Below are 21,158 nucleotides of genomic sequence, written 5' to 3'. Positions count from 1 at the left end.
CAAACTGTAAGTAGGAGTACCCAATTGGAACAGTAAGGAAAAAAACTATTATTTTAAGCTGATGATATGTCTACAGACAAACTCCTGAATTCATGCCTTCTTTCCTTTACTTTTACAGCTGTCAGGCCATAACACTAATATGGGGGCTTCATGCTGCAGGCTTCGTGCTCCCCCTACGCCTGGACAACCGGTGCACACACAATAGACAGAAACGTTTCCCCTCGCCTGCCTCAGTTGTATGCTGGGGAACTCCCAGATCGTGACTCGAACATACAGCATTAACAGAAGCAGCTGAAAGCCAGTTCAACCATGACGTATAAATACAATGAAATCTGGTTCATAAACTCTCAGCTTGCCCAAAATTTTTATTTTCTACTCCTCTCATAAAAAATATTGTCCCAGAGCCTCCTTCTTGTCACTGTTACTAACTCACTAACCCAGGTTTATCCACCCTACACTGCTGGTCATTCCTGTTGCAACTAAAGGTTGTGGAAAGAAAAGCTGCCCTGGACAAAGAGAATACCTCATTGCTTTTGGATGAGATTTCCAGATATTACAGGAAATACAGGGACGTGTTTAGGAAACCCTTTGCAAAACATTCTTCATGGGATATCCACTGAAAATTTTCATTCACCTCAAAGATAACTGTTGATTTTTTTTCCATCATAACCCTTCTTTACTGTTTTTTTGATCAGGCTGAGACTGTTCAGCACCACTTACATTTGATCTAAGAGCATTTATTAAGGTCAGACTAGACGATCTTAGAGGTCTTTTCCAATCTGAATGATTCTATGATTATTATTTATTTAAGCCCACACTCAGTATTGCAAAAGCATCACTGCTGAGAGGTTACGCTGGAGAGGGATGATCACACGTCAGTCCTGTCCTCACCCTCACCACCAGGTGCTGTGGGCGAGAAGGACATGTGGTCAGATCCAGTCTAACAGCACGGAGGGATTGCACTGCGCTTCACTGAGACCCACGGGAGGACTATCATTTACAGCCCAGAATCCTCACTGGAAGATGAAAGGCAGGTGTGGTAGAAATCATCTTGCCTAATTCCCCTTCATATTAAAGCCAGTTTATTTCCTTGCATGCCTGGGATTATCACAGGTGCCCAGACCAACACTAGTCCTGCTTGTGCTTTGTGTTGGCCACACACCTGCGAGTCTGGGGCGGGAGCTGTGCAGCCACAGGAGAGCTGTGCTGTGCCCCAGCTCCACAGATCTTGAAAATATGCGACAAATTGTTCTGATGCAGAACCTATTATTTCCCATCATCTATTTTTTTTCTATATGAAAAATATTGTGCATTGTCTTTTCAAATTATTTTAACATTACTCTTGGGTAGGATTTTAGAAGGAAACTCATGTTAAAGAGTAATAGTGGTGCGGTTGGAATGACTGTCCATTGACAAGACATTTAAGAGATTTTATTACTTAAGAGATATGCATTTCATCATGCCATTTCTTTCACTTATGGCTATTCTACCCAATTTAAGCCATTCAAACATTGTTGAGAATACCAAGATCCCAAAAATATTGACATATCCTAGAGGCTCTGAAATTAGGCAAAATAGAATTGATTAAGGGGCGAGCACAGCAAGGACATGTTCCTAATTTAATACCATATCTGTTATTCACAGTCTACCAAAGTTCAGGATATGCAAAAATTCTCAGGCTCCTCAAATTCAAATCTTTTTTGGCAGTCATTTAAAAAGGTTGAGCCTGGGCTTTAAATATATTCTCAGGGATTAACAAGAAAGGTTATTTTTTATTACAACCAATTCATTCTGCTTGTAAAACTCTGACTAATTGTACACCACCTTTAGAAGTCTAACATTATGAATATATTTGTTCATTTAATTTCATTTTCTGTTTAACAGGAGATTTATTGAGAGGACATTTGCATAAAAACAGATTATGGTATCAAATTCATTGTCCAGCTTTTCTACATCAAGGCTAGCTCTTACAGAAAACCAAAGGGAGGAACTGAAATTAAATCTAGCTATTATTATTAACTCATTCTTTCTTTAGGAATTGTTTCTGCAGGCTCTGCTCCTGCTCTCCTCCAAAGCACTTCGCATACAGTGCAACATATCACTGCCAGTCTGGCCATGGCAATTTTAACCTTCTGGCTGAAGTCCTCTTGCATGACCCCCGGGTCACCTAAAATCCTGCGTCAGACTTATTTTGGTCACTAAGGAACAAAGGAAGGGATTCATAGGCCACACTGACACTTAACAAAGGGTAAATTTCACCCTGGAGTGAGAGGAGGGGATATGGAAAATTCCTGAATTTGTTACCAGTAAATCAAGCAGTGGAACTGGGCTACTGAAAGAGCAATGTCCACAACGTGGCCACGCACTTTGTGGAGGTTTATGTAACCCAGTTTCAGTAGGAATGTTTCCGTAAGACTTACATTGCAAATCCCCATTTGGGGGATTTAAAACATTCCCCTGCCACGTTTATAATCCAAACACCGCAGCACACTACTTAGGTACAAGAAAAAACAGGAAAAAGCTGACCATAGGCAGGCCTGTGCAATGTTCTCATCCAAACTGAGGAGAAAACCCAGCAGAAAGGTAAACAAAGACAACGAGAAAAATGATTCATCCAAGCTGACTTTGCAAGTCAGCATCTGCTGGAGCCTGTATTTCCTGCCTCATAGCCACATGCAGTCATGCATATTATTTTGCATTGGCCCAACAAAAGTATCTTCCCTACAAGGGCACAACAAAGGCCTAAAACCATGCAGTAGCTCCTGGTTTACATTAATCAGAAAGGCTTCTCCAGCGCAGTCACAGCCAGCTCAGCTGTTCCTCTCACAAACACGGGATGCACACCTCCCATTTAGAAGGATTTTCTACCACCTAACAGTAAGAGCACGCTGAAGAGTCACCGAGGGTCAAAAGGCAGCAAGACATCCCTGGGAGAAGTTCACTGAGGGCTATTAAACAACGATAACACCTCTGGCATTGCTGGTTGCAAATTACTGGAGACTGGGAACATCAACAGCTTGCTCTGTTCTCGTTTCCCTGGGTAGCCACCAGTAACCCCCTGCCAGGGACAGAACTCCAGTTGGACAGAAGTTGGTATGATCTAGCTCCTCCTGCCTCACTGGTCACGACTTACACCAGATGTTAATTTCTGCTGCGTTTCTAAGACTTTTACAACTTTCTACACCAGAAACATGACAAGTAGATTTGGTGTTTTTCTGTCTTCTAAATGGAATAAATCCCTAAACACTGCTACAGGTGCTATGAGAGTTCCTTACAGATTGTTCCAGGTGTACGCAGCCCTCTGCCCTGTAGGAGGTCATCAGAAGCTGCCGGCTGAAGAGATGGCAATCACACCAGACCTAGAGTTCACAGGAGTCATTTCTTTCAACACTACAGCATTGGAAAGGGTGGGACTCATTTGGACTTTTAGAACTAAGTAGCTTCTGTGCTGCTAGGCTTTTTCTTGCAGATACCAGCTCGATAGCTCCCTTGGTTCTTCCCCATTCCAGAATGGTGAACTACTTTGGGGAATTTATTATCCTAAGTGTCCATTGTAATCAGAACAAACTCAATAATTTCTAACAACTCGTTCAACAAACACCACCTGCTCTTGCTCACAGGATACTTAAGTAAACAGGCTCTCAACCTGGACATTCTTTTTTAAAAAATAGGAATTGCCCCAATTGTGAAGATTTTCTGCTGATAGTTATTGAGCTGTGACTGCATGCATTTCAGACACAATAGCAAACTATTCAAACTACTTTTCAAAATGAATTTGGAAAGGCTTGGTCAGTTCCATCAGCAGTTGAGATGGACAAGAGAAACAGAAACTCTACTGTTTCATTAGCCTATAAAAAACTGAAATTTCAGTAACTAATCAGATGCTTCCTTTATCTTAGCATTGCTCTCCACACGTTAGTTTTTGATGTAAAACATTGCACATCTTTAATTTGTATTGTTTAAGTAAAAAAAAAAACAAAAAGCAAATTTGCAGAGCAAACACAATTTAAGCGTTTCACTTCATTTATTGGGTTGTTAGAGGAAGTTAATTTGATGTCCACCAAATGCTCCTGCCTATGAACTTATTTCTCAGTGTTTGAAGAAATCTGTTACTGAAGGAATATGACCAGAATCAAACCAGAAGAATATGAAATAATACAAAATTTACTTGCAAATATTTTTCTACAGCCGATATATTACCCACCATCTTGATTTCAAAGAAATAGAATAGAACGCTGATAATCATATACAATATATGTAACATACACACATGAGCAAAAAATCAAAAGTTGGCACAAACCAAGCATACAATTTGTACTTTCTTACATTAAAACTGCCCGTTGCCACCTTTCCGCGACAGTAACCGATCCGCAGACAGATCATGTGCAGGTCTAAGGAGACACGGGGACACAAAGCGTTCCTTTAAATGGGTATATTTGGTACTATTTTGGTTGATGTTTTACAGATATGTTTTCATTGCTGGTACTCAGTGACACTTCAAGATCTAAATAAGCACATACTGTCTTTTAACAGGTCAGACTCCACGCTTTAGGGCCAGTAAGTGACGCTGTCAGGGCACGCAGCCTCCTCTTCATGACCTGTTGTGGGGCCACGCTGTGTAGGAAGGGGCGGCCTGCAGCCCATCCGTATAGACTTGCTTGCAGCATTGCTCCTTCTTCTCTGGGAATACCTCAGTTTTGCTCAGGTGATATAAAGAGCAGGAGATCATGCGTCATCTAATCCACTTCCTTCGCTCCTCTTCGGGGAGATCGAGACCTTCTCTGCTCAAAGCTCATGGCATGCAGGAAGCTGCGCAGTCCTTCAAAACAAAATAAGTAATAATAATAATAATAAAAATAAAAATCATCAAAACCAGTCTGGCCAAGTGTTCTCCAAATGTAAATTTTTAGCATTATTTCATGAGGGAATGTATATGGGGTTTTAGACCTGTGCTTGATCAGGCCCAGGGTCTACTACTACACACATCACATCTTCTGAGGTAGAACCTGTTTTAGGTTGTATTCGGAGGGCCAAACCTTCTAAAGATGTAAGGGGTCTGCACAGGTTGTGCATGAGATTAGGTTCTTAAAGAGGAATGAGATCCTACTGCTACCATTGGAAAGGGAAAGCTTTCAGCAACACAACCCTATGTTTCAGAAAGTCCACTATGAAGAGAGATGTTGTAAACGGTTTGTTAGCTTCCCTTCTCCTGAAGTAACTTGTTAAACTGTAGCTTGATCACCCCAAGTTAGCTAAAGTTAATAGATACCTGCCTCTTACAGTGGATATTTGCATTATCATTTGTACAGAAACATGCAGATCAGCAGCAAGGCACGCAGGACCTTACCCAGATGTTAAAAGGGGAGGGGTTCAAGCTCTGCTGGCCTCACTCTGCCCCCTTGTAGAGGCAGCAAGCAGTCTGCATGCTGCCAGGAGATAAGGAGAAGGCAACGCCTGGGTGTTTATTCCTTCATCTACTGCCTGCACGGGTGCCGTACTGGAAGATACGCCCCCGAGAAACATGCATGAATGTGCTTCTAGGGGCTGATCAGGCGGCTTTGGGACAAGGAAGAACCAGTGTGGATTCATAGAAGTGGATTACCATGGAGCAAACCTCATGGATTATTTACGTAATGTCATTTTGTTTTGGGGCGTGAACACATTTCATTCCTCCAGCAGATGCTTACAAAATAACATGCTTTGGTTCCCAAAGAATGCCTGAAAGGAAAACCAGCACAGCTAAAAACGATCTGCCCCCTCCCACCCACTGTAACATGTACATTTGCATTATAACACATGCCAAGTGATAAGAGGATTTTGCACACTAGGACAGCTGGGGCACTTGAGGCAAATTCATTTATCCTTAAGCACGATAGCAGAAGAAAAGTTTGGGAATCAAAGACTATGGCTGAATTACTCCTATCCCAGTTTTGGCTCTGGTCCCTCTCCCTGGACATTATAAACCAAGAATATCTTCCAGATATGACTTTTATGACTTGGCTGAAAATTTGCAGACATCTTCATGAACATGTTTTATAAGCCAGATAACGGCTACTACTTAACTCGCAAATACCCTGATGACTTTTCAAAGGAGCCATGAGCAGTGCAGCTAAGCAGCAGAACCATTCAGATACATCTGAAGAGCAAGGCATTCTCTGAGGCTTCTGCTACAAGCGCTCAGTTCAGTTTTTTTCCCCCTCTGCTTGAAACCAAACAAAGTTATAAGGAGGTAATTCTAATTAGTTTCTGCAGCTTTAGCTTTGTCCAAACTGTGGACCCTGAGTTAATTCAGTTTATCCTCAGGCAGTCGATGCAATTTGGTTTTTTCTTGCAGTCTCGTTATTTTACTTTGACACAATTTTTTCCCTTGGGGATCACAGATGGAGGTCTTTTTTTACCCCCTCTTGCCAGCTTCAGCTCTTTCTTAACTTCTTTAAGTCCCAACAGTTGATTACATATTGGTGTGTTGCTAAGCTCTAATACAGCACTGGGGAATCTTTCCTTACAAGTCCTTTGAGTTTTGGACAGAACAAAGGTGCTCCAACCCAAGGAAACAGGAGACAGAGAACTGAGTTTAGGATGCTTTTATCATCTAAAAGATGATGTCTCTTCCAATCTTAATGATTGGCTGTGCTTTCATGCTGTCTCTGGAGTTTGCTAATAAAATAGTAACTGAGAGTCCAAATTGTCCCCAGGTTAGAGTTCATAGTTGTAGTTACCCAATACTTGAATGGTAAAAGCATCCTAGAAAATAAAGTGATATCACAGGGTTAATTTTCAGAAACTTACTAAAAATTATGCAATGGATTTATCACAATTGAGTGCAACCGGTTCTGTATTTCAACAATAGGTTTATTTTAAGAAACATAACATGACATTAAGTAAAAATGCAAAATTGTGCAATTATGGCAAAATGTTTAAAAATCCACACATTTGCCCTCATAGGACTACAGTACTTCTTACTAACATACCTGAGCACTGAATGTTGGATGCCATTTCTAAACAGCCTTACGAACAGGGAGCTCTTCAGTTTCTTGTAGAACATACAAACACTGCATGTTTGGTGCACCAAAATTGCTTTTAGTTAGCCTAAGTTTTACTGATAGAATCAAGTGGAAATTACAAAATGCTTCCTTCTAAAGTAATTAATAATTCTGAAAGAGATTCACGCTTATGTAAATCCTTACAATGCTAGAAATTAATTTAATAAAAGGGCAGTAAATGAACGCAGAAAAATACTAAGTGGGGAAAACTTATAGGTTACTGTTTAAATATTATTATCAGTACCTTTGGTGCAATTATTTTTTTTTCTGTGCTGTGCAAGTTTACTTAAGCTTGACTCTAAAGCAAAAACTTTACCAGGAATCTGACTTTCAGCAAAATGTAGAAGCATTTAAGAATTGGCAAAATCTCACAGCTACGTTACTGTCTCAACGAACTCCTCATGCAAAAGATTCAGTATATTCTACTCCCACAGCAAGTTCCAGGATTTAGCTTCTTAAAAAAAACACATTACTGACTTGGATCACACCCTCAGTTTGAATGGTTAAACAGAATGGAGATCTTCGTACTTTAGTGCAGATAAACAAAATTAACAAACCTACTGCAGAATTAACCACAGCATATTGTACTTCTACACATCACATGACCAGTCAATTGCTAACTCAATTCTATTTCATAGTTTCAAGTAATATATTGAAATTTGTTCTACTAAATAAATATAGAAGATTGTCAAAAAGCAGCAAGAAGTCTTGTAAATATTCAACCAAGCTTTAAAAAAAAAAGAAAAAGTTACATAACACTTTGCAAAAGAATGGTTTTACACACAAATGCAACACTGTTAGGGAGGGTGCTTCAGAAAGCTTGCAGCTAGAGGCCTACAACAGCGCAAAGAGCTAGCCAAGGACTAAGGATAACTTGAAAAATGAAATTAGTTGAACTTAAAACAAGCTCTTATTCTTGGCTATGGATATATATAAAACGGTATCCAGAAGAAAACTAAACAAAGAAACAACACACCTCAACACTGGTGTATAACGCAGCCTTAGCAAGTATTGTCGACTTCAACTTTATTTCAGAAAAAAAAAAAAAAATCAGGCGCTCGCATTTGAAAGAAGCGGTTTGGTAAATCTCTGGAAGATGAGGTATGTAATGCAAAGAGGCATTTTTTTTTTCCTTTTCATTTCACAGTTTTGTTGTTGTTTTGTTTTTGCCTTTCTAACATTTTGTGCAAGAATTAAGAAACAGAACCAGGCGAGTATTTCTGTAAATCAAAGGTTCCATTTGGGAACAGACAAACCACATGGCAAATGAACATTATCCAAATCCTCAGCCATGCCAGGGGGATAAGCATTAAGGAGCTAAATATTTGGCTTACTCAAATATCAGCTGCTAAGCCAGATAATGGTAAGAACTTACAGCCAGCAGTGGCCACTGCCATTTCAAGTTAACTGGTTTACTGCGGTCAATTTGAGAAAATAGGAAAGAGTAAGATAACGCACACCTCTAGCTCTGGAAAAAATTCAACCAGTAGCAAATCAAACCTGGCAAATTATAGCCGATAAGTTTTAGGATTCCTCTTTTCCCTTTTACATCCAGTTTTCAACTACTGAAGTAGAGGCCGAACTTGGAAAATTTTTACTTCTGCAAAAGTAAGCTAAATGTTTAATACATAGAGAAAAGTGTTGCAATATATTGAATCCCTATTCTAAATTAGCATCTAAGATTAAGCCATGGACACTTACTGTCAATTTTTCTTTAATATACTGGGTAACGAAGACAGCTCAGTAGTGCAAGTTTTCACATTATAGATCAGAATGAATTAGAAGGTATCTGAGGGCTTGATCACAGGAAGAAAAAGATGATGTGTAAAGTTAAGCCACACATTTTAAAGTTACTGGAGCACATGCTAACACTGCACATAGCACTGCACTTTAGTGGAGACAAAATGAACACTCCACAAAAAAACTTCGATATTATTAAGGCCATATCCTGTCACCAATCTGTGCAAGAATACCACTACAGTAAAAATGTTATGTTAAAAAAGACAATATGATGACAGAACAGGGCCTGAAAACAGACACACACTCCATGAAAAATAACAGGCTGTCTTAAACAGTAGCATAAGGTTAGCCCATTTCAGACAAACAAGTATTAAAAATGTACTAGCACCATCAACTTTTGGGTTAAAGCCCTTTATGGGATGAAAAAAGATTTTAAGCAGTGTTAAAAATGTTTTCTTTTTTTTTTTTTCTTGCAGCACTACACCTAAGTGGCAGAAAAAGAGGTGTTGGGATTTGTTTTCGATATCTTTAAGCTCAAATTCAACAAAAATCCATAGACGGAAGTGGTAAAGCAAACTGAACAGGCCTCCTTCCAGGGCAAAGGTACTCCATGTTCCAACTCTGGCTTGAGTTTTTCTCCCAAACTGTAGTGCACAAACATTACAAACATTTTAGAAGACTTCAAAAGCAGTACAAAAAAAGAAAAAGATCATTATGAATCAGGATCTACCATTCCTCTATGTAATTTCAATCTAAAATTAAAAAAAAAAACACAAGTTAGTGATATTGCCTCAAATTTTACCCGTATTTAAAAAAAGAGAAAAAAGAAAAGTCACTTCAAAACAGCTTGGACATCCTTAGCTACTAATGCTAGATTTTCTTTCACTGTAGTGCATAGTTATCCTGGCTCTTCCACTTAATTTGCTCTTACCACAAAAACACCCCTCAAGTATGACATGATTAAGTGTTTACCAGAAAAAAATGCTAATAATTGCACTTTGTAACCTCCTTCTCATTTCCCAGGAAAATATCAGTAAATATGAAACTGAACCAGTAATTCCCTCCCCAGACTGCAACCTTTAAAGAGCACCCATCCCCACATACAAAAAAAAAAAAACAACCTATCTGTTTCAGCTTACAATAAATACTGAATTTCTTTGTTTTCTTTTAAGACATGTTTTCTCTAGCATCAGATTACCACTGAAAGCACTAAGGCCTGTTACTGAAAAAAAAAAAATTTAAATAACTTTCTGAAGACACTGCGGATACAACTTAGCAACAACACATTCAAAATGCCGGCCTAAATCCCAGAGCCTATCTGGAGTCTCATATACTTTCTGCCATTGGTCGGTAACCTCATCATACTGATAGAGCGAATTCTTCCTGCTGGTTCTGAAAACGTGTTCTTCAACAGTGACTTGAGTAGCTCTGACAAACAGGTGGAGTTTATTTTTGAGGAGTACGAGTTTTATGTATGGATTAATGGACTGATCGCACGGGAAGTCTTTTTTTCGAGTCCACTTATTTTGTTCAATGTCATAGGCCTCTACGGTAAACATACGTTGATGGTTTCCACAGGTTCCAGCTATGTAGTAGATGGAGTCATTGTACACAGTTGCCAAGCCTTGGATTCTAGGCACAGTCATTGGGGTCAAAAACCCCCAGTAATCCTTCTGAGGATCATAGCAGAGAAAAAATTCTCCTGCAAAGAGAGAGGAAAAATAAAACATAAAACTGATGCTTCATTTCCGTAACAGCAATTCCACCGCTACTAAGCTTTCAGCTATGGTCTTCCACACACAGAAAGAGTCTACCAATTTTTAAAAGCCCTGATCTCATGACAAAAATCTATCATCATCTGCTTCCTTCAACGTACAAAAAATAAGTACAAGCTACTTTGAGTTTCTAACCCAGCTGATGGGAATTTGAAGCACACCACAAATACAGTGTTTTACATGTTTCCCAGCTCTCCTTTACTACCTCTAAAGCACGCTTAAGAGTTTGACTCAAAACCTTTCAAGATTCCAGTCTTCAAACATCCGAAGTATTTGTTTTGTTCTTTAGTATCTTCACAAAATAAGCAGCATCTACAGACTGTGGAAAATCTTGGAATTCTGTGCTTGAAAGTTGTCAAATCTGAGCAAATAGTGCATCTTCTACTACCCAGACTTTGAAGCCGTTTGTATCACGTCCCTGGTTACACACTTCGGTTGATTTGTTTAAAAGGATTTTAAACAACAGGTTGATTGGAAATTAAAAGGTTGATTTGCTTAAAAGGATGCCAGGTGAAGACTCGTTTGAAGCTACTGACTCATCACTACTTTCGTGATCAGATAAGGCACCTCTTCTGTTGGGCGCACAGAGAAGCGCATGCAGACTGTAGACAGCAAAGTTCAGATGCAAACTTGATAAAAAGAACACAGATAGAGCCCACCTTGCCTTTTATGAAGCTCGGGGGAAAGAAAAGGCTAACGTTTGCCAAATATTAACATAATTCAACTTTATATATAAATTTCACTTTGATACTTTTAAGAATTTAAACTATTCTGCAGTGTAAGAAAGCACCTCAAGTTTAACAAAGAATACAGAAATAATAGAGCTAAAAGCGTGGAATATAACTTAAGACATTAAGTCTTACAGATAATGCATTTTTTGATTATTCATTTTTGTTCCACAGTATAATCTCCTATGACTGATGCTTGCATTCCAGTTTGCGTTCTACAGCTCCCATCAATCCTTATGGACTACTTCAAACTCGTGAGCTTTGTCTGTGAAAATTACTGAAAATTAACTTTTTTATACACTAGTAGAGTGCAGCCCAATCAAGGTTTTTATCTTCCACACTCAAATAGAGAATTCGATTATTTTCTGTGGCAAATTATTTAATTTGCTGGTTAACTCAATGTTTACTTAAATAAGCTACTTCATTGGGATGCCATTAAAACCACTGAAACACAGAGTAGTGCAGCCATGATTTGTAAAAAAAAAAAAAAATGCATTCTTACTCTGTAGGTTATAATACCTCTGTAAATGTTATCCATTTTTTAGCAGTTCTAAGAAACACTTGAAAAATGAACAAATATTCTGTTAAGTTAAAGACTCCTCAGTGCTCCTTTTTAAACGATCTAAAGCACACAGTTAATCCAACAGGAGAGAAAGATTGAGAAAACTTATTTTAACACAATTTAATTTAGAGCCACAACCAGTCAGATGTAATATGGAAAGAAGAAAATGAAAGAAGAAAAACACCTGCAGGTCTTGTGGAAACCCTCCGACCTTACTGAGTGGCAGGGACACAACATCAAGAAATCAGGCTGACTTCTGATCAATAACAAGCAGCTTACAGTATTCCCCAACACGTTTCTTTCCTGTGGTCCAGCTTTGCATGGAGATGGACCCAAAAAGAGGGGGGTTGGTAGAGATCCAAGACCCCAAATTCTGCAAATGTTTACACAGAAATGGGCCTAACAAAAACAAAACTAAGATACTCCCTGTCCCAATCTTTCTTTCTGCTTCTTGGGACTCTTACCACAGCCTCATATACCAGTCTCAGCGCTCTTAAGCATGGACTGCTATGAAGCTTGGGCACGCAGAAATATGTATTTTATAAAATCTCCACAAATCAAATAATTTATTCTTCCCTTTTTTATTTTATCCATTCCCATAACGATCCTTTTTAGAGTCCTAGAATATGTAATTCCCAGTCTAAAATAACCACAAGCATCTTTTTCATCACACCGCTTTCAATTGCATGTACATCTTGGTACTAAATCATTGTCAACATACTTATTTTAATCTTTACGGGTTATTCTGATATAAATCTCAAATATGGAACTATCACTGCTGGTGCTAGAACTGTGCCTAAGTCGTTAATTTAAGAATCAAGATGCAATAAACCAGTAAGTCTGATTATTTATTGGAAGATAGGATGGAAAGACAGTGCGAGCTAATTAGAAAAAGATAAATCATCTTCCTTAGTTACCTAGCTGACTTCAAAAAGCAGAGTTGGGCAGAGAGGGAAGGCCTACCGTGGCTAATCAGTTTTTACAAGTCACCAAAAAAAGACGAGACACCAGTTTTCACAGGTTCAGCTAAGTAAAATGCTAAGTGCTTTTTCATGACAACAGCTGTTCTTCAACATTAGTGCGTTCCACTCAGATAAAGAATACAGCATTTTCATTGTGAGATTTAATGCTAAATTGTTGACTTAGAACACCACCAAAACTGCCATTTGTGCAAGAACTCAGTACAACAACTTGATGACGCATTCCCAAGGCGTGAGAACTGCAGCAGCAACCTCACTGCCCTCCCTAGCTTTTCTCCCACTCCGTTGTCCCAGGGCACTCTTCAGATGTTCAGAAAATTTGGGTTTTCTATGGTGCTTCTAAGAAGAGACAGTCGGCTCAAACAACCCCCATTTCCAATCAAACAGCACACAGTCAGTCAAGGCACCTTACCCTGTAAAACATAGATGTTATCCTTATATTCCACAGCACTATGAAACTCCATTGCTACCGGCATTGGACAGACAGCTGTCCAACAGTTCTCCCGGCTGTCATAACACTCCACAGACTTGAGAGAGTTTCGCCCATCTCCTTCATAAACACGACCACCTATTGCATACAGTTTACCACAGCAATGAACCAATTTGCAGCCTATTCTGGCTCGCAACAAAGGAGCTTTCGGGATCCACCTATTGCCAGAGTGATCATACATCCAGAAATCACTCTCTGCTCTGTGGTCAATGGAGACCTCGCTGCTGCTTGGTCTGTAACCACCCGCAATATAAATATCGTTATCAGGAGATACAAGAATTCCAACCTCCCTCAAGTCATTTGGTGGCTTGCATAGTTTAAACACTCTCCCTGTGACCGAATCTAAACAAGGCACTGTTTGCTTCTTTCCTGAGTGTTTGTGGGCAGCATCAAAGCATATGATCATTTCAGAAGCAGTCATTCCAAGCCGTTGTGTATAGCCATTGGCACTATGTTGTCCCTTTTGTACACAGCTTTTGGCCATAGCCTGTGCAAACATGGGAGGGATTTTCTCTAAAAATGTCTCTTCCAACAGAGGCATACGGATGCATTTGGCAAATATTTCTGGAAGGTGCACTTCTCTCTTATTTTGTTCATGCTCAAACCACCTTATAATGCTGTCATAAACATGTTCTTCTTTGTCTACATTTAAATCATCACTGTCGAGTATACTTATGAGTTGGTCTTTTCTCAACTGAAGAAACTCTTGCTCTTTGGTGACACTCAGAAACTTTTTACGAATGTAGTCTTGTGATCTGTCTTTGAGTTCCTGATGACCATAGTGATCAGCAAAGATAAACACCCCAATGGAGTTCTGTGGGTCCAAATGACTGATCATATATTTAGCACACTGGTCTTGTATGGAAGGAATCTGGAAGATACTAGCTGCAGTGAACAAAGCTTGAACGTTGGCCTCTGTCAGCATTACTCTGGAGGTATATGCATAGTTCAATACTAAATGCATTGACTCTGCTTCAACACCAACTATACGAACTTCTTTCTGGGTACTCTCTGTAAGGCCGCTAGTGAACATAGATCTACAAAAGAAAAATATTTAGCAGTTTATTTGTAATTACCTTCTGGCTACAGGTCTAAGAAATCATATTGCACAGCTAATCCCAACGCGCCTGCCCTTGTATCCGCACAAACGCATTTATCACCGATGTTACGCTGCTCTGCTTGGGAACCTAAATTTTAAATCAGTTTCAGACTTACTGAAACAAATACGGCAAGCTGGAATTTCTTGCTTAATTATCTCACTAATCCCGTTTTAGAATTCATTTTACAAGCAAAGCTCTTGACATATCCAAGACTTTGCATTCAACTATCAACGTGTTATTTCATATGCATATTCTAGCATGACAGAATATACAATTTTTAAAGGGAAACAAGTAGTTTAACTATACTGTTACTGTATGAAGATACTTTTAACACGGGAGGGTTTTACTTTTAAAATTGTATGATTTTGTCCAATGAAACTCTCCTTTGATAATTCCTTGACATTAAGGGAATAAAAACATTTGTTTACTAGTTGCGCTATATCATCAATAGTTACATGGAATATTGGTATAGGTGTGGGGTTTTTTAATTGTCATTTAATGAAAATAATTTATAATTCCACTTTTAGTCACCCCAAGAACAATGGACTATTGTACCTGAAATAAGGACTGATTGCAGCAAGAACATTCCTATGACAGGAGAATGTTTTCCCATGATCCACTTCCACCACAATATCTGTCAGTTGTCCTTCGTCATACATGGTTTTAAGCTGTTGAAGAATACTGCAGGCATGGAAGGGGTCCATTCCACTGCTGACTGTGTTTGAAGAAGGAATTCCATTCAGTGTTTGTGAAAACTTACTTGGTTCTACAAAACAAAATTGAAACCAATTAAAGAAAAAAAAAGAGAGAAAGCACGCCTGAACAAATGAGAGTTAGCACAAATTAATATTCTGTACCTCCTCAGTGCTGTCATCCATCAACAGCAAATCTAACATTCCCATGAGCAAGTAAAAATATAAGGGCATCTAAGGTTGTTTCCCTCTCACCCCCCCTTCCCCAGTCTACCGTGTAGGTTAACCTATAAAATTTTATCCACCAGTTTTAGGAAAAATACTAAATATTTGTGTGAATGTTTTATTAGATATCACTCGGGGGGAAGGTATCACGATGCTTACTGACTTGTAGAATGAGAAGAACAAAGAATGCAGAAGAGAAAACCAAGCCCACAACCTAAGTCACCATTTCACAAGTCTGTACGCATGTGTTTAACTTTACACCGAAAAAGGAACTGGCTCCTAACTTCCACAAATGATGACTAATGGAGTAGACTCATGAAGACACAGTAAATATGTCGAGCAACAAAGCTATTAGATAAATTCACATAAATAAACGTATGGCTACATGTTCTTCTTTACGACTAAAATACAATTATCATTTAGAATTACTCAGGTGTGAAGGTACTTGCATATAATTGTGAAAACATACAAAGTGGAGCATAAGCTTCTAAGTAACACGTAATATGCTTAATGAAGTAAATCCCAAAGTGAAAATTGAGCAATATCTCAAGCACAAAAACCTGTTTCGTAATAGCAACAAGATTTTTACGCAACAACAACAAAGGAGAACTCAAAAGAAAAACATAAGGTGGTAAGAGCTGCAAGTCAGGTAATGTTGCTGACCGCAACACTGAATACCTTAATTTAGGGAGACAGAACGGGCAAAAAACAAGTAACGAGCAACAACGACTACGAACGGGAGATTTAAGTTCTAACACACGGTGATGTAGAGCAGTTAGAGCTTCTCTTACTCGGAACTCAGACACAGCTTTCAGCACAGCCACAATTAGGTCAGTAGGGATCTGCTGTGGGGCACATTTTTTTTTCATGGCGGGCTTGGGGCCAAGTATTGTCAGAGTCTCTTCAAATAACTGTTAGGAAAAGCCTTCAAAATAAAAAACGCCTTTTTTTCAAATAAGATAGTAACGCAGGGTAAAATTTACAACAGGGGGGTTGATCACGGTAACTCAGCTCCAGCATCCAAAACTCACCGATCACGGGGGAAGGGGAGAATTTGTACTCGTATTTTTTTTTCCAGAAACAAATGTTAGTCGCTAGTGAGGAGGTTCCAAGGAAATAAAATACTTTTCTATATGGATGCCAAGGTTTCCTACCTAGCCGAGCCTTGATGTACAGTAAAAGTGTGATGTAGCTATCGTTGCTGAAGGGTTTCGTTTACTTTCTAACACTGAAAGGGTTCAAAATAGTTTTCCTCCGGCCCTGCCGGGCACTCAGGTATGTGCACACGCAACCAAGCCACCTTCCAGCGCTGCCGGCGCCCACCAGGCCCCGATGCTCACCCCCAAGCCCCAGCCTTTCCGCTCACCCCTCGACACCCAGACGTCCGGCTGGGGAACCCTGCTGCTCCCTTTCACCACCTCCCTTCCCAGTGAAGGGTCATCCCTCCCAACGCCTTATCACCCCTCAATGCCTTACCTCCACCCTCCCCACCACCCCCCTAACTCTCCACGTCCATTTATTTCCATGACACCCCCAAACTCCAAATACCCCCCCCAGCCCCCCTGGAGGGGTCCTACAGAACCTCCCCCTCCCCCCCAACCTCCTCCCCTCCCCCCCCATCTTCCCCCCCCCCCTCCCTCGGCCTTCCCCTCACACCATTCCCCCCCACACCCCCAGGACCCCCCCATTTCCCCCCCTTTACCCCATTTTCCCCCCCCTTTACCCCCACATCCCCCCCCTCAACCCCCCCCAGGCCCCTCCCCGCCCCTCAGCCCGACCGCGGCTCCCCCCCGGCCCCTCTCCCCGCGCAGCCCCCACCTCCTAGCGCTGCCATCCTCGGGGCCCCAGCTCCGGCAGCGGGAGGGGGGCGGCCCGTGAGGAAATGTCACCTGCGCCGCTTCCTCCGCGCCGCTTCCTCCCCGCCGCCCTGCCCGCCGCGGAAGCCAACCCCGCGCCGCCGCACCCCCCAACCTGGGGCGCGCCGATTGGCCGGCGCCCCCGCGGCACGCTGGGAAATGTAGTGCAAGGGGACTCGAAGGGAGTCTCTCCGCTTCCCGGAGCGCGGGGCGCGCTGGGAGATGTAGTTCCGTCCCGGCGCGCTTGCACGGGAGTTGTAGTTTTCGGGATGGGGAGGGGAGGGGGGGGGTCTGGGCTCGGCTCGTCGCTTAGCAACGGGGAGGCGGGAAGCGCGGGGCGGAGCCGCCATTTTGGGGCCCTCAGGCCCCGCGCGGAGACTGGGCTTCGGGGCTCTGCGACGGGAACCCCGCAGAAATGGCCCCTCCGTGTAAATAATTCCCTCAGAATCGCTGCTTTGTGCTGCCTTTGTCCCGTCTGCGCCGTCCTGCCGCTCTTGGAACAACTCCCTGAGTCCCCAAGGGAGAGAAAAGCTGTCCCCCAGCAGGCTGGGGACATTGGCCACCATGGCCACCACTAGAAAAGCAAGGAATGGAGAAACCTGATCTACCACCTTACTGCTGCCACAAGGGCAGGGCAGTATCTAGAGCACAAGGCCCAGAACTTTTTAGGGCTTTACTCAAGAACATAATCAGTCTGCAAGCTTGTTATGACAGCAGTCTTTTTTTATTATCATTTATTTTCCCTGTGTTTGCGCCCCCAGCACGTCAGAGCCAGGCAGATCAACTGTACTAATCCTGCGGAGAGAGCAGCTGGATGACTCCAGCAGACAAGCAACCATTTTGTTGGCAATGACCTTTTAATACCACAAAGCACGTTTCTCTCTCCTTCCCAGCAGCAAAGTGGCCGCTAGTCACCAGCTGGTTTCGGCTTTCTGCCGTGACTAGCCACTAGTTTCAGTTTTGATAACTGAAGCGTTATCAGAAGTTTGCTGTGGAAGAAATACTTTTTTCCTTTATGAAATGCACTTAACAAGAGAAGAATTGCTATGTACTGGAAGCATTCAGAAGGAGAGCGTATTTTTTATATTTTAAATCAAAACAGATTCAATACAACTTTGCTGTTCAGCTGCGAAGCTTGTTTACTTAAGAAAAAAAATGCAAACGCACCAAAAACAATTTAGATAAGAGTGTTTAAAATACATTTCCCTTTACCTCTCAGCAACAACATACAATGGGTATGTTACCAGTGCTCTGAAGCAGATGAATTTAAAGGCAAGAATAGTACTGCTCAGTGTCATCCGACTGCTTCATACGTGGTTTTGCTTTCACTTGCAAGGAATAGCTTTTCCCTAGTTTAGCAATTATCAGTGGTGTCCAGGTGCTGTCGATAATAATGGTACACAACACAGGAATGATAGAGGCTCTGATGAAGGAGGTGTAAAAGAAAATAGAACCGCACGTCTGCAAATCGATTCTACAGTTTTCCAATTTCCCCGTTCAGCAATGGCATGGCCTGTGAAATTGTCCCCAGAAATATAAAACGAAGGGAAGGGAGAATACCGCCACTCTTACCTTTCAGCAAATGATATTGCCTGATGCAGTTCATTTCCTGTGGTGTGGACACTTAGGCTGGCCTGGATTAGTGTTCAAAATGCAGAAGCGAAAGGGAGAATGTTTTTTAATATAGGTACTGCATTGAACTGGTACTTTGGAGTAAAAGTATTTCTTGAAATGGCTTATCTTTGTAAGGTTTCTGCTGAAGGAAATAAATTGCCATAAAAATACGCTTAAATAATCTTTAAGAGGCATTGATATCAGCATCACCTCTTAGTCTGAAGTCTTTCTCAAGTGTGTTTACACCATCATCCGCTCCCCTCTCTGGAAACTTTCATTAGCACTCCCTGGCACTAAGCAAATTTAGCACGAGGTGGCACACCCATGGGAATTCAGGGGCCAGGCTTTTTCACCCAGGTCTGAATATTATTTGCTGGCTTTCTGAAGTGCAAAAAGAGAAGCATGTTGCCATGCAAATTGCTCAGAAATCTAGATTTTATAAACAGCGTTTACATTGCACACAAATATTAGAACCAGTTCTTTCAGAAGTTACAGGATGCTAAGTGAGTTCCAGCTCCCTTTATTTCTGCTGCATCTCTTTCTTTCTTTCTTTCTTCTGTGTTTTGCCTGGGAAGCAAGACAGGCCTGGGATTCAAAAGTAGAACTCTAAGTCTGAAATTTGGAGTTTTCCCTTAGTGCTCACACAAATTTACTGCATGCTGTTGATCAGATCATTTGATTGAATAGATTTTGGCTCCCCAGGAGACAATGGGGAGTTGGGAAGCTCTTTAAGATATATTGATATAAATTCCTTTATTGCTATTGTAGTATTTTTTGCAAGGTGTTTTTGCTTCATTGGTTTTAGTTCTTCTGTCCAGCAATCAATTAAGACTGATGATAGCATTTAAGATTTTGCAAGAATACAAAGTGTCCTGGACATTGAGGGGCTAGACTTTCATTTCTACTTCAATTTCACACCTAATTTATCATTCTTGCAGGTACCTCTTGAAAACATACAGCTGAAAGCTCGTGGTGGAGAAAGTGTTGCTTCCCATTTGATATTCCAAAGATTCAAAAAAAAAAAAAAAGATTAAATCGTATTGACTAAGAAGGAGCACAGAGTCCAAGTCTGGTTTTTATAAGTGATTAGAAACATTGCCCTCTTTGTGAACCCAGAGCTGGCACTGCTTGTTCTGGGATTCTTGCCTTCAGAATAAAGAATGTCTTTGTCATGAGCCCAAGCAAGAAAAGAGGGAAAGAAAAAAGTTTCAGGAGAAAATGAACAAAATATACACTTTTTCAGATATTTGAGAACTTAGAAGGTACCAAGAAAAAAAAAAAAAGTTTAACTGAACAAGGAAGTTATTGAAAACTTGTCCCTTCTTCATTACATCTACAGAATAAATTAATTAGAAAGTTTTGGTTCATCTACCATCAATATAAGTACCAAGAAAACATCACATCTTCAGCAAATTATTAGGTTGGGTCATCTGACGGTGACCTGCCCAAACCAGTGTTCCCACTGCACAAGAGGTGATGCAGAGAGCAGTTTTGTGGATCCAGTTATTGTTAGACAATATTGGGCAAGATTCGTCATTTTTTTCTCCTGCAGGCAAAGTGAAGACAATACATATATCTGGACCAAAATTTAAAGAAAAACATGGATTCGAGCAGCTTTAAAAGAATACGACTTTCAATCCATATGAATAGGGTTTTATTCGTACATTTATTTTATGTCATTGTTAGTTCAAAATTTTAGAAAGATGTCACTGCATCCTCCTCGACTTTTTTCTTGGCCCTCCCCATATGGTGCTTTTCAATGAAAGGCGGAGGATATCATGAGAGGAAGGGCCAGCCTCCCCTCACACACACAACACAGTCCAAGCAAAGAAAAACAGGGTTTACAAAAGCTTGACAAGACTTTTTAGTTTTCACAGCAACATTTTGAACCGTCGCTTTTTCATAAGTGTCTTCAATTAAAAAAAAGCCAACTGTCAGCAAAATTGTTCAACTATAGAATTTAAATACAATCCTAGTAAAAATGAATAATATCACATGCCATCTTCAAAATATGTCAGTTACTAATGTTGACAATTGCTCAACTATTTGTACGTGTTAATTTGTACCGTGAATCTGTGAGAAGTAATGCAGCCGATACAACCGCACTCTGAAAAACCCTCATATTTTAATTGGAAAAATCTTGATATTCACTGAGGAACAATCTAACCTTGGAAAACAATCTTTTACCAATTTGTCTTTAATGCATAAAACACTGCTCATTTTCTGCAGTTCTTTCACCAAGGGGCACATTAATTTAGTTGCACAATAATTTAATACATCGATACATTGATTGAAGCAGAGAGTTTTTTATTTAGCGGTTCCAAGAAATAACACATTTCTTGCAGAATCTTTA

The 21,158-nt window shown here is 40.6% G+C and overlaps 2 protein-coding genes across 5 annotated transcripts in view; both read right to left on the bottom strand.

Moving 5' to 3' along the window:
• The window catches only part of LOC310880224 (monocarboxylate transporter 2-like), a 40,345-nt gene extending 33,666 nt beyond the window's left edge, over positions 1 to 6,679 (bottom strand). For all 4 annotated transcript variants that reach the window (XM_083795725.1, XM_083795722.1, XM_083795723.1 and 1 more), the window contains exon 1: positions 4,327 to 6,679. The gene's annotated coding sequence lies outside the window, so the exon portion shown is untranslated. The remainder of the gene's footprint in view (positions 1 to 4,326) is intronic.
• A 152-nt stretch (positions 6,680 to 6,831) lies between these two features.
• Positions 6,832 to 17,379, bottom strand: KBTBD8 (kelch repeat and BTB domain containing 8). The gene is made up of 4 exons (XM_083795721.1): positions 17,154 to 17,379; positions 14,974 to 15,184; positions 13,241 to 14,355; positions 6,832 to 10,485 (listed from the first exon to the last, which is right to left on the bottom strand). Exons 1-4 carry the CDS (start codon positions 17,167 to 17,169, stop codon positions 10,022 to 10,024), a joined length of 1,806 nt encoding a protein of 601 aa, XP_083651847.1. The 5' UTR covers positions 17,170 to 17,379; the 3' UTR covers positions 6,832 to 10,021.
• Between the last annotated feature and the right edge of the window lie 3,779 nt (positions 17,380 to 21,158).

This window comes from Anser anser (genome assembly GCF_964211835.1).
Source record: "Anser anser genome assembly, chromosome: 12".
In the NCBI taxonomy this organism is placed as follows: domain Eukaryota; kingdom Metazoa; phylum Chordata; class Aves; order Anseriformes; family Anatidae; genus Anser; species Anser anser.
Note: the sequence above shows the minus strand (reverse complement) of the source record. Positions and strands in the feature narration are given on the sequence as shown.

Bases quoted from the DNA above. Each gene is read 5' to 3' on its own strand.
- KBTBD8 (XM_083795721.1), bottom strand. The intron at 14,356-14,973 runs GTACAATAGTCC...TTTCTTTTGTAG, and splicing joins GCAATCAGTCCTTATTTCAG to ATCTATGTTCACTAGCGGCC. The intron at 10,486-13,240 runs GTAAGGTGCCTT...CTCTCTTTGCAG, and splicing joins TAACATCTATGTTTTACAGG to GAGAATTTTTTCTCTGCTAT.